An 11,200-nucleotide genomic window follows, 5' to 3' on the forward strand; every position below is an offset into this window, starting at 1 on the left:
GGGATTTTGTAGCCCCTTTGGGAGACTAACTCAAGGGGTGTTCCTCCTCGAGATGGGATTTCGACCTCCAACTCCCAGATGCCCCAGCCAGGTTGGCCAAGGGCTCAGGAACTCTGGGGGCTGGAGTTCAAAACCTATGGGAGTTGTAGTCTCCCAAAGGTTGGGAACCCCTGTTTGAGACTCACTTAGTGGCTCCCAAACTTGGGTTCTCCAGATGCTTTTTTGGACTTCAACTCCCAGTTGCTTCAGCCAGTTGGCCTGTGGTCAGGAATTCTGGAGGCTGAAGTTCAAAACCTCTGGGAGTTGTAGTCTCCCAAAGAACTTAGTGGTTCCCAAACTTGGGCCCCTCAAATGCTTTTTTGGACTTCAACTTAGATGCCCCAGACAGGTTGGCCAATTGTCAAGAATTCTGGGAGATGAAGTCCTCCAGATGTGTGGGCTTTTTTCAACTTCAGCTCCCAGAAGCCCCAGCCTGGTTGGCCAATGGTCAGGAATTCTGGGAGCTGAGGCCCAAAACATCTGGAAGACTCACGTTTGGAAAGAAAGAAGTTGATAGCATGAGTTTTCCTGGAACCCGCTTTTGGAGATGCTTCTGAGGAAGGAGGCTTCAAGTCTAGGAAAGCTCAGGCTACCAACTTTCTTTCTTTTTCTTTCTTTTAGTCTCAAAGGTGCTGGAAGATCCCTTTGCATTTTGATGAGGGTTGTGTTTCTATTAGGAGGAGGAGGAGGAGGAGTGAGTGCAGTGGGGAAAACCAGGTAAAGACAGGCCTGTGTTGGGGTGCTTAGTATTTCTCTCCAAAGCTTGCCCTGTTGAGATCTAGTTCTCCCAGCTTGGGAGCTGAGATGGGGCTTGAATTATTGCTACCTTCTTTCCCTCTTGTTTGCTGTGTGCCTTCAAGTCCTTTCTGACTGAAGGCAACCCTAAGGCAACTCTTATCCTGGGGTTTTCTTGGCAAGGTTTGTTCAGAGGAGGTTTGCCCTTGCCTTCCCCTGAGGCTGAGAGAGTGTGACTTCTTGCCCAAAGTCATCCAAGTGGATTTCCATGGCTGAGCCATGAATCAAACCCTGGTCCCCAGAACTGTAGTCCAACCATCAAACCACTAGACCATACTGTCTGTCTTCCCCTACCCCCTTTTTAATAATTCTTTGCTCCCCATCATCCTTTTGGGGGGTGCCCTCAAATCCCAGGTAGATCCAAAACATAGTGCAGAAATAATCCAGTTTGAGGCTTCTGTAACAGCGCTGGTTCAGTGCTAGAGAATTCTGGGAATTATAATTTTGTAAGACATTTAGACTTCTCTATCAGAAAGCTCTGGTGCCACAATACATTACCATTCCCAGGATTCCCTAACACTGAGCCAGGGCAGTTAAAGCAGATTCAAGTTGGATCATTTCTGCTGTGTGTTTTGGACCTTGATCTTTCAAGTGAGGTTTAGTTAGACATGGACTGGACAGCAGTAGCCCTCCAGATGTTTCCGGGTCCCACAATCCCTTGCCATTAGCTATACTGGCTGAGATTGATGGGCGCTGAAAGCCAAAAACATCTAAAGGGCTACAGTTACCCACAGCTGATCAAGGGATGCATGGTGAAGGACTGGGAATGAATTAAAGCAACAGACCGTGGAAGAAATTCCTCTCCAACATGGACAGAATTGCTTTTTTAGGGCCCTATTCCCACTTACAGAAAAATCTGTGTGTCATCCGAATTGATAGATTGATTTGACATTGGAGGGTGGTTCCCACTACATTTGCCCCGATCACATTTTCCCCCCTCTAAAATAATCCACTTGTGGTTCACATTCATGCATGAATTGATTCAAAATGGACCCGCTCCAGCCAGCCGAAGGGCAAATTTAAATTGATTCCAGTCCGCATCTGGTTCACACTTAAGCAGAATCGATTTATCGAAAAAGATGTGGAAAAAATCAGTGTCAAAAAGACGTGGGTTAAATGGGTCTGGTGCGTGGCCCCCTTCGCTGAATTACTTCAACAATTCGATTTAAGTGGGAACCGGTTCAAACCGAATTAGGATCTGGTTTAAAAGGTAGTGGGAATGAGGCCCAGATGAACTTTTAAGTTATTTGTTTATTTTGGCCTTTCTCCCAGGCTCGGACCAAGGTGGCTTCCATAACAAAAATAATAACATCTTGAAAGAATTCTGACTTGATCAGACCTTGAGCAGAATTAAAAAAAGGAGCAGTGTAGTGATTGTTGGGAATTCTGGATTATGACCAGGGCCCCATTCACACTAGAGAGACAGCACGGTGTCATGCTTTGAGCATTGGACTATGATTCTGGAGATCTGGGTTCGAATACCAACTTGGCCATGGAAGCCTACTGGGTGACCTTGAGTAAGTCACACTCTCTCGGCCTCAAGGGAATGGCCATGGTAAACCCCCTCTGAAGAAACCTACCAAGAAATCCTCATGATAGGGTCTCCTAAGGGTTGCCATAAGTTGGAAAGGACTTGAATTGAACCCTTGTCTCCAAAGTTGTAGTTCAATCATCAAACCACCAGGGTTCAAATCCTCATTTGGCCTTGAAAACCCACTGGGTGTCCTTGGGCATGTCACACACTCTGGCTCAGGAGAAGGCAATGGCAAACCTCCTGTTTTATTGGTTTGGAGGAGGTTTGCCTTCCTCTGAGGCTGAGAGAGTGTGACAACATGCCTAGAAGAAGCATGATTTTACATTTATATCACAGTGGACCCTCCACATTCACTGGGGTTAGGGACACAGGACCCCCATGAAAGTGGAAAAACTGCAAATAAAAAAAACACTTAATTTTTTTAACCTGAGAGAACAACTCTCTAGGAATCTCTAGGACCTCCAGGGGAATTCTGTGGTCAAGATCTGCCAGAGGATGAGCATGAAATGGTGCAGGAGGACCTACAAATGCTTAGAGAAGTGTTCTCTCTAAGAATCTCTAGGTGCTGCAGTGTGGATTTGGGCAGAATCTGACAACAGAGTCATACTGGAGGTGCTAGAGATTCCTAGAGAGAACATTACTCAAATCTGTGAATAACCAAAGCCGCAAAAGTCAAAGCTGCAAATGTGGAGGGCCAACTAGTGTTTTTAGGCTTTATTTTGTAATATCCTACATTTTTCTTGAATGTCCTATGTGTTGTGGAGCCTTCTCCACCTTTGCGGTAAGAACATTGGTTACTCTGCTCATGTCATGGCCAGTCAGTTGTCTATGGAAAGCCCAGTAGCAGAACATGAATGTACCTACAGCAAATGGCATTTCCAACCCTTTTTCTCTCCCTTATGGCTGCAGGATATCCATGCCGAAGAGATGGGAGATCCCCTCCTTGGAGAAGCTCGCCCTGGAAGCGCTGGTTTGGGATACACCACTCACCTGGATCAGGGACTTCAGGGAGGGTGATCTCGGCGAGTACCACCCTTTCTGTCACTCCGCTGGCAAGAGACCCACAGGAAGTGGGGTTTTCTCCTTGCTTCCCCCTTGACAGTCAACAGAGGCTGCATCTGCGCTGCAAAACAATCCAGTCTCATCCCACTTTAACTGTCATGGCTCAGTGCTATGTGATTATGGCATTTGCAGTTTTGTGAGATATTTAACCTTTGCCAGAGAGTTCTGGTCCCACAAAAAACTGGAGTTCCCAGAATTCCATAGCATTGAGCCAAGGCAGTTAAGGTGGTTTCAAGATGGATTAATTCTGCAGTGTGGATGCAGCCAGAGTTTTGTGTCAACCAGATGTTTACAGTCTGCCCCTCTGACAATCAATAAATCAATCAATCAATCAATCAATAAATAAATGGGTCCCAGAGCAACTCAAACCTGAACTTTATCTAGAAGCCAAGCTGACTAAACTGGATCTGTTGTATTTTGGCCATATCAAAAGATATGGCTCAATAGAAAAGACAATAATGCTTAGCAATGTAGAAGGCAGTAGGAAAAGAGGAAGACCTCATTCCAGATGGACAGATTCAAGCAAGGAAGCCATACCAGACCTAAGCAGTTGATGATAGGTAGCTTGGATATCTCCCTTTCATAGGACTGCTGTAAGGCAATTTGGCAGCAGTTAATCACAACAAAAATGTCTGGCAAAGAGCTTTGATCCTGTTGTTGTGTGTCTTAAAGTTGTTTCTGATTTATAGCAACCCTAACATGAGGTTTTCATGACAAGATTTGTTCAGAGGGGGATTGCCATTGCCTGTCCCTGAGGTTGAGAGAGTGTGATTTGCTGAAGGTCACACAATGGGTTTTATGGCCGAGCTGGGTATCGACCCCTGGTCTCCAGAGTTGTAGTCCAACACTCATCCTGTTCAGCCGTAGAAAGCCACTGGTCTTCGCCCCAGAGGATGGCAATGGCAAACCCCCTTTGAAGAAACATGCCAAAAAAACCCCTTGTGTTAGGTTCCTCTTAAGGTTGCCATAGGTCAGCGAGGACTTGAAGGCACACAATGAGAGCAACAACCATGCACTCTATAGAGTCAAGCAGATGCTTCAGTTGAATGATAAGTTTGCCTTAGGCCTCATTCACACTGGCAAGGACCAGGCACCACTTGTCAAATTTAAAAACTTCTGGTGTGTGTGTGCGCGTGTGTCGTGGGCATTTAGTCAGTGTTGTAGGTTATGATCTGCCCATGGCCCCAGTTTTAACCCCAAAATGCAAGCTAATGCATCCTGTATCCCCCACTCCTTGCCACCCCAGAATGCCTCATACACAGGTAATAACAACAACAACAACAACAACAACAATATTAATTCCTCACCTCTGAATGCCAGAAAAGGATGCATTTTTTTGCTCTCCCTAAACTACCCTTGAATTCCTTAGAGATAGTAGCAAAAGCTGTATCAATTTGCCAATTTACATAATTAGAAAGAGAAACATTACATTCGGTTGGTAACATTCATTTGCATTGCAGCAGTCATTCCAAAGGAATAATAATAATAATAATAATAATAATTTATTTATATACCGCCTTTCCAATAAGATCAAAGCGGAAATAATAGGCAACCCCTGAATTCCTTAGAGACAGTAGCAAAAGCTGTATCAATTTGCCAAGTTGCAACATTACATTAGATTTGTAACATTCATTGGCATTGCAGCAGTCATGCCAAAGGAAAGAATATGCGCATAGACTGCCAAAAATAATTAAAAAAAAAAATCCTATGGAAAAAGGTCTCTGTTGGATCACAGAGGCATCCCTTGCTATGGCCGCCTGACCTGCCCTGAATTGACCCTTGTTCCTGCTCACGATCTATCTATCTATCTATCTATCTATCTATCTATCTATCTATAGCAAACAACATGCACATTTTTTGCCAAAAATAATTTTAAAAAATAAAATCCAAAGGGGAAAGTTCTCTGCCGAAGAGCAGAGGCTTGCCTTGCTGTAGCCCCCTGACCTGCCCTGAATTGACCCTTGCTCCTGCTCACGATCTATCTGTCTGTCTGTCTGTCTATCTATCTATTGTAAAAAAATGCACATTTTTTGCCAAAAATAATTAGAAAAAAAACACCAAAGGGAAAAGGTCCCTGCTGGAGAGGAGAGGCTTGGCTTGCTCTGGCCCCCTGCCCTGCCCTGAACTGACCCCGTCAGTCACCCCCTTTTTGCCTCCTGTCCCCCTTTTTCCTTCGGCTCTTTCCTCCTCCCCCTCCCCTCGGATGAGGGGAGGGAATGCTCTGCCCTCTACCCACCTTCTGACCTTAATCCCTCCCTGAATTTGCCCTGATCATGATCGAGGGTAGGTTCATATTTCACGGAACCCGGGTCTTTTCAGAAAAGACGAATTTTAGCCCGATTCCCAAAAACCCATGGTAAGGGGCATTTCCTTGCGCAAGCCTTGACATGGATTGTGACAGAATTGGGCCCAATATGAACTTCACGTGGAAGAATCTATTTCAAAATTGGGGTAAAAGGTAATGTGAATAGCCCCTTAGTCTACATAAGTTGGAAACAGCTTGACATCTTTACAAGTGTGTGTGTGTGTGTGTGTGTGTGTGTGTGTGTGTGTGTGTATCCCACATTTTCCCCAGTTGGGACTCCAGGCAGCTTTCAAAAATTAGAACAGATCCAGGTAAAGAAATGACATCATACAAAATTTAAACTGTCAAAATAAAAAGCTTGGGATATGTGAAGTGCAACTGTTTTTGGTGCTGTGGTGGTTACAGCACTGTTCCTAACTCGGGCACCTTTCCTGAGGTTTGGATCTCAGTTCCCATGATGGGAAGAGCAGTTCAGTGCATCTGGAAGGCATAGGTTTGAGTAAGACTGGATTAGTATCAGACTAGTTCTTAAAAGATGTGGATGTGCAGACACAGACTTGACCCAGAAGCTTCTTGTGTGTGTGAGGTCCTAAGAATAATTATTTTTATTTATTTACTTTGTTTATATGCCACTTTTCTTCCAAAATAGGACTCAAGGCAGCTTCCAAAATAGTAGATTAATACTTTGCCAGCCTGCCTAATTTGCTAGGATAGTTGTGAGAATAAACAGAAATAAGGTGGAGTGAGGCACAGGGGAAACCATTTCTGCCACATAGGGCTCCTTGGAGTACAGCTGGTTAAATGTATTAAATGAAATAAAATGTCCTAGGGACTTCTTATTCCCCTCTCCCCATAGCTTCAAAATTGCCTCTTTTCTACAGGGTGGATATCGCAATACTACTGCATACCAAAGTCAGGAAAGAGGAAGATTGCATTACAAATGGAAACAATGGCCCTGAATTTGCAAGAGCTGAGTCAGGCTGTAGATAGCAGGATGCCTTGGAAGTCTCTCATTCATAGGGTCACCATATGTCAAAGTTGACTTGAAGGCAGCTAGCAACATAAAAAAAAGTAGGTTAATAAATAGCTATTTTGTTCTCTTTCCTAGCTTTCTTCCATATCCAGGACCTGATCCTGTTACTGGGGAGAAATAAGGATTTCATCCCTTCCATGCTGCATTTGCTCCTTCTGTCACAACTGCGGGACCTCAACCTGACCACTTGCCGAAACATGGTCACAAGTAGTGTTGCCTTGACAATCAGAGTGCGCTGCAGGGTAAGGATGGAAGGAGGAGCAAAGTGGAGTTTCTTGGAGGTGATAAAATAATGCATGGAGTGGGGCAAGTGGACAAGGAGAAGCTAATACTAGAACCTGAAGTCATACACTGTAACTCTTAATAAAATCATAGAGTTGAAAGAGATCACAAGGGCCATCCAGTTCAACTGCATTCTGCCATGCAGGAATACACAACAGTGGGAGATTTCAGGATGGATAAGAGGAAGAACTTTTTCGAACAGCACACAATGAAACAGTAACTTGCTCAAGATGTGTGATGATGCCTGCCAACTTAGATGTTTTTAAAAGGGTGCAAGACAGCAACTGCTGTCTCCAATCCTTACTGATAAAGCTGAAAGATATAGGTGTGTTAGATTTAAGTCTATGAAAGGTCATGCTGTCAACTTCTTTCTGTTAGTCTCAAAGGTGCTACAAGATCTCTCAAATCCTTACTGTTCACCTTTTGCTAAGCAAAAGACCATTCTGGTGACAAGAAATACCCACAGGACAAGTATTCTTTCAGGAAAACTACAGGGGATAGTGAGGGTCTGTGGATACTCCTTTGCTTGGCTATGGGTAGGGATGAGGAGCACATCATTTCCACCTGTGAACAATATTCAGTTCAAAATAAAACCTTGCCTTTGCTTACTCATGCACTTTTCTTTTTCCTGACGCAGAATCTATCTTCACTCAATCTCCATGGCTGCAAGCAGATCCCTGCAGATGCTCTGGTTCGCCTGGTGGAAGGTTTATCGCACCTTATCACACTAGACCTTTCAAAAACCCACTGCAACAGACAAGTGTTGTCAGCCATAGGTGCCACCTGCCACAAGCTCCGTGGTCTGAATCTCTCCCTGTGCAAGCGACTGTCTTTGAAATCCCTCATGTACTTGGCCTATGACCCCCTTAGGGGCTCTTTCAGCTGCCAGGAATTACGGGAGCTCCGTGTTTGGGGGCTAGAGGTTAGTCGAGGACACTGTTTGGCCCTGATCTTTGTTCTGCTGGCCTTGCCCAGGCTGACTTATTTCGTTGATAATTCTATTGCAAGGGCGGTGTGTCTGATCCATCAGCAGCGGTTTGGCAGTTCCCAGATGCCCCCTGGATTTCCCTCTATGACTGAGCTGGTACAGCGCAGGATAAACAAAAATACTGAAGAGGGTGTCTCTAGACTCACTTTGGCCCTCAGAGAAATGACTATTCTGCGTGAATTCCCCTTGCCTTTGATCAATGTCATGTGCCCCTACTTGACAAAAATGACACTTTTTCTAGGAGACAGAGCTGCCTTCACCAACACCTCCCTGTCATGGAGCTACCTCACCTGCTTGACTATCGTCTGTGACAAAGGGAGAGATCTGGGTGAACTTTTTCCAATGGCAGCAAACCTTGGGGCACAGCTTCGTAGTCTCACCATCCGTTACTTCTACTTCACCGATGAGTTCTCTTTCCATGATCTGCTGAGACACTGCATCCATCTCCAGGAATTCGAAGGTTCCTTCCTGCCTCCAAAGAAACAGTTTCACGGCCTGCAGTTGGACATTGACACCTTGGATTGGGACCTTAGCCTCCCCCGCCTTGAATTTCCTCAGCTTTCTCTGTTTGTTCTGGAATATTCTGATGTAGTGAGGCCCTTGCCTTACCGTCATGCCATGGTGTTGAGACAAAGTCTTGTAAACCTGCTGAAACATTCTCCCTGCCTGAAAGTTTTGACACTTCGCTGCCTGCCTTTCTCTCTTGATCGGGTGTTTCAGAGGGTGTTGAACCCACCTGGCACTGCACTGAGAAACATTAATGAGCTCACATTATTTCAGATCAAAGTTTCCATGGATGTCATTAATCTGATTTTATCTTCTGAGAATGAACTGAGCTACCTCTGCCTGCTAAAATGCCCAGGTATTTGTTCAGCAGACTACAGTGCACTTCTCGAGAAAGTTGATAGGGAGGGTTTTGACATGATTATTCAGTGGAAGTGCCCCTCTTAGAGATATGGCCTGGAAAAAAAAGTTGGAGTGGGAGGAAAACCCTGAAATTCTTTTCCTTCTTGGCAGAATTTTTTGATTTTTCTAGTGAAGAAATTCAGAGAATGTGAAAAAACGCAATGTATTTTACGTCTTGGAATAAGTGAAATATTTTTAATAGAAGATTTTGTTGTTTCTGACTAAATAATGTGCAACTTTATTTCTGTTTTTGTCTACCTCAGATGGCAAAAATGAAGATGCATGATCTTTTAGGTAGAAGAGAGTACTCTGTTTTTACTATACACACAATTTCACTTCTACAAAAATAAAGCTTCTGCCTGTCTGCCAGACAAATGGGAGAAGTACTGTTGGTTTGCTTTTATCCGCATGCATGTCATGAATATGCCAACTAGTACAATTTTGTATGATAACTAAGTTATGGATGAATCGTTCTGTTTGCTAAACCAGTAAAATCAGTCTCAATTTGGTATGAAAATGACTAGAGCTTGGATTTTTGGTTTTCTTCCAAAAGTCTTATTTTCTCCAAAGAAATACAGGAGGAAAGTGTCTTTCCACTATATCCTTATATTGTATCTGTACTTCAACCTTCCAGCCTGGCATAACAGTCCTGCCAGTGCTGGGGGTTCACAGCAAGAGAGGCTGCTTGAACTTGCTGCCCATTCATGAGATTTCCAGGGACACTTTGTTGGGCACTGTGAAATGGGAAGGAGGACAAGACCAGTGGTTCTCAAATGCTGGTCCTCCAGGTGTTTTGGACTTCAGCTCCCAGAATTCCTGGCTGTTGGCCAAGCTGGCTGGGGCTTCTTGGAGTTGAGGTCCAAAATACCTCAAGGACCAACATTTGGGAACCATTGATTCCTTGATCTGACCTAGGAGGAGTATTTGGATACTATAGCAGTGGTGACATAGGGTTATACTAAGTAGAGTAGGCAGCATTCAGTCCCTGCTCTCTGGCTTAGAACATATCTAACGTCTTCTTGCCTGCGCTCACATATGAATTTAGTTCAGAGCTGCAATGTCCATTGTGCCTGGTGCCTCTGAACTCTGTGGCAGTATTTCACCACTCTGATTGTTAGCCCTTGTTTGCCTTAACTTGATGGATTTGACACATCCTTTTTTAAAGCCTTCAGGATCTGATGATTGGTACAAATTCAATAGATTGGCTTCAGATTTATGCCCCTGTTAATACTTGTATGGGAGACCAACAAGGAATACCAGGCTCTATTTCAGAGAAAGGAACCGGCAAAACCAACTTTCAGGATTCCTTGCCTAAGAAAATCCTGTGAGATTCATGGAGTCAACAGGTGACTTAGAAGGCACATAGACACATATAAACAGGCTAGCAGAATGGGTCTCCTCAGTTTTCTCCTTTCTATTATGCCTCCAGTCCCCACAAAATGAAATGTAGAGCTCTCAGCCCTGTTGAATAGTCAAGAATAAAAAGGGAGTCTCCGGAAACAGAGCAGAAGCATTTCTATACAGAATGTCCTTCCAAAGACAGATCCTGGATCCAACTATAGAGGCAAAACAACGGACACGGGTAGTGGGTGCCAAGAATCTGTTTTTTCATTTACAGACTTCAGTAACAGACTGGAATAGGCTATGGCACTCTTAGCACACTATGTGTGTCAATAGGTTTCCCAGGATGCTTTGTGTTATCAATAACATGATTTTTCTAAATGGCCAGTATTGGTAAGGGGATTATCACTCTGTTTCTATGTTTCCCGTTGATCTCATTGTCTGCAATCCTCCAACTATGTGGACTTTACGTATACCTCTGCCCCTAGATCAGCATGAACATCTGCCATGAGTTAATGGGCCGTTATCTTTCCCAGGGATCTTTAGACTCTGCAAAACCCAAAAATTTCCCCAAAATTATTTTTTACTGAAATGCTCTCAAACTTGCTCCTGGGAGTCCAGTTGTAGCCCATGATCTGGACTTTCCTCCTTGCTATAGATGCATCTGAGGAAGCAGGTCACTGTCTCAATGGTCACACTATGTTAAAATGTGCTTGTCTTAGAATGTGCAAAGAACTCTTTATTCTTTTGGCTTCAACAGGATTACAGGGATAACTATGGATATAGAAACCCTAGTGTGCTAGCTTGATGCAGAATTTAGAGATCATTTTGAGATGTAGAAAGTTGAAATCGCTATTGATTACTTATTGGAACATGGTTATTAATGGGATGTGGGCCGATTAAAATGTGTCAGGT

The 11,200-nt window shown here is 44.0% G+C and overlaps 1 protein-coding gene across 1 annotated transcript; it reads left to right on the forward strand.

The window, feature by feature from the left end:
• Positions 1 to 3,284: 3,284 nt before the first annotated feature.
• LOC149321016 (uncharacterized) lies at positions 3,285 to 8,989 on the forward strand. The gene is made up of 3 exons (XM_089498104.1): positions 3,285 to 3,390; positions 6,844 to 7,010; positions 7,688 to 8,989. The coding sequence occupies exons 1-3, from the start codon at positions 3,285 to 3,287 to the stop codon at positions 8,987 to 8,989; spliced, it is 1,575 nt and encodes a 524-aa protein (XP_089354230.1).
• Positions 8,990 to 11,200: the final 2,211 nt, after the last annotated feature.

This window comes from Sceloporus occidentalis, unplaced genomic scaffold (genome assembly GCF_023333645.1).
Source record: "Sceloporus occidentalis isolate IW3139 unplaced genomic scaffold, rSceOcc1.0.p SCAF_1, whole genome shotgun sequence".
Lineage (NCBI taxonomy): Eukaryota > Metazoa > Chordata > Lepidosauria > Squamata > Phrynosomatidae > Sceloporus > Sceloporus occidentalis.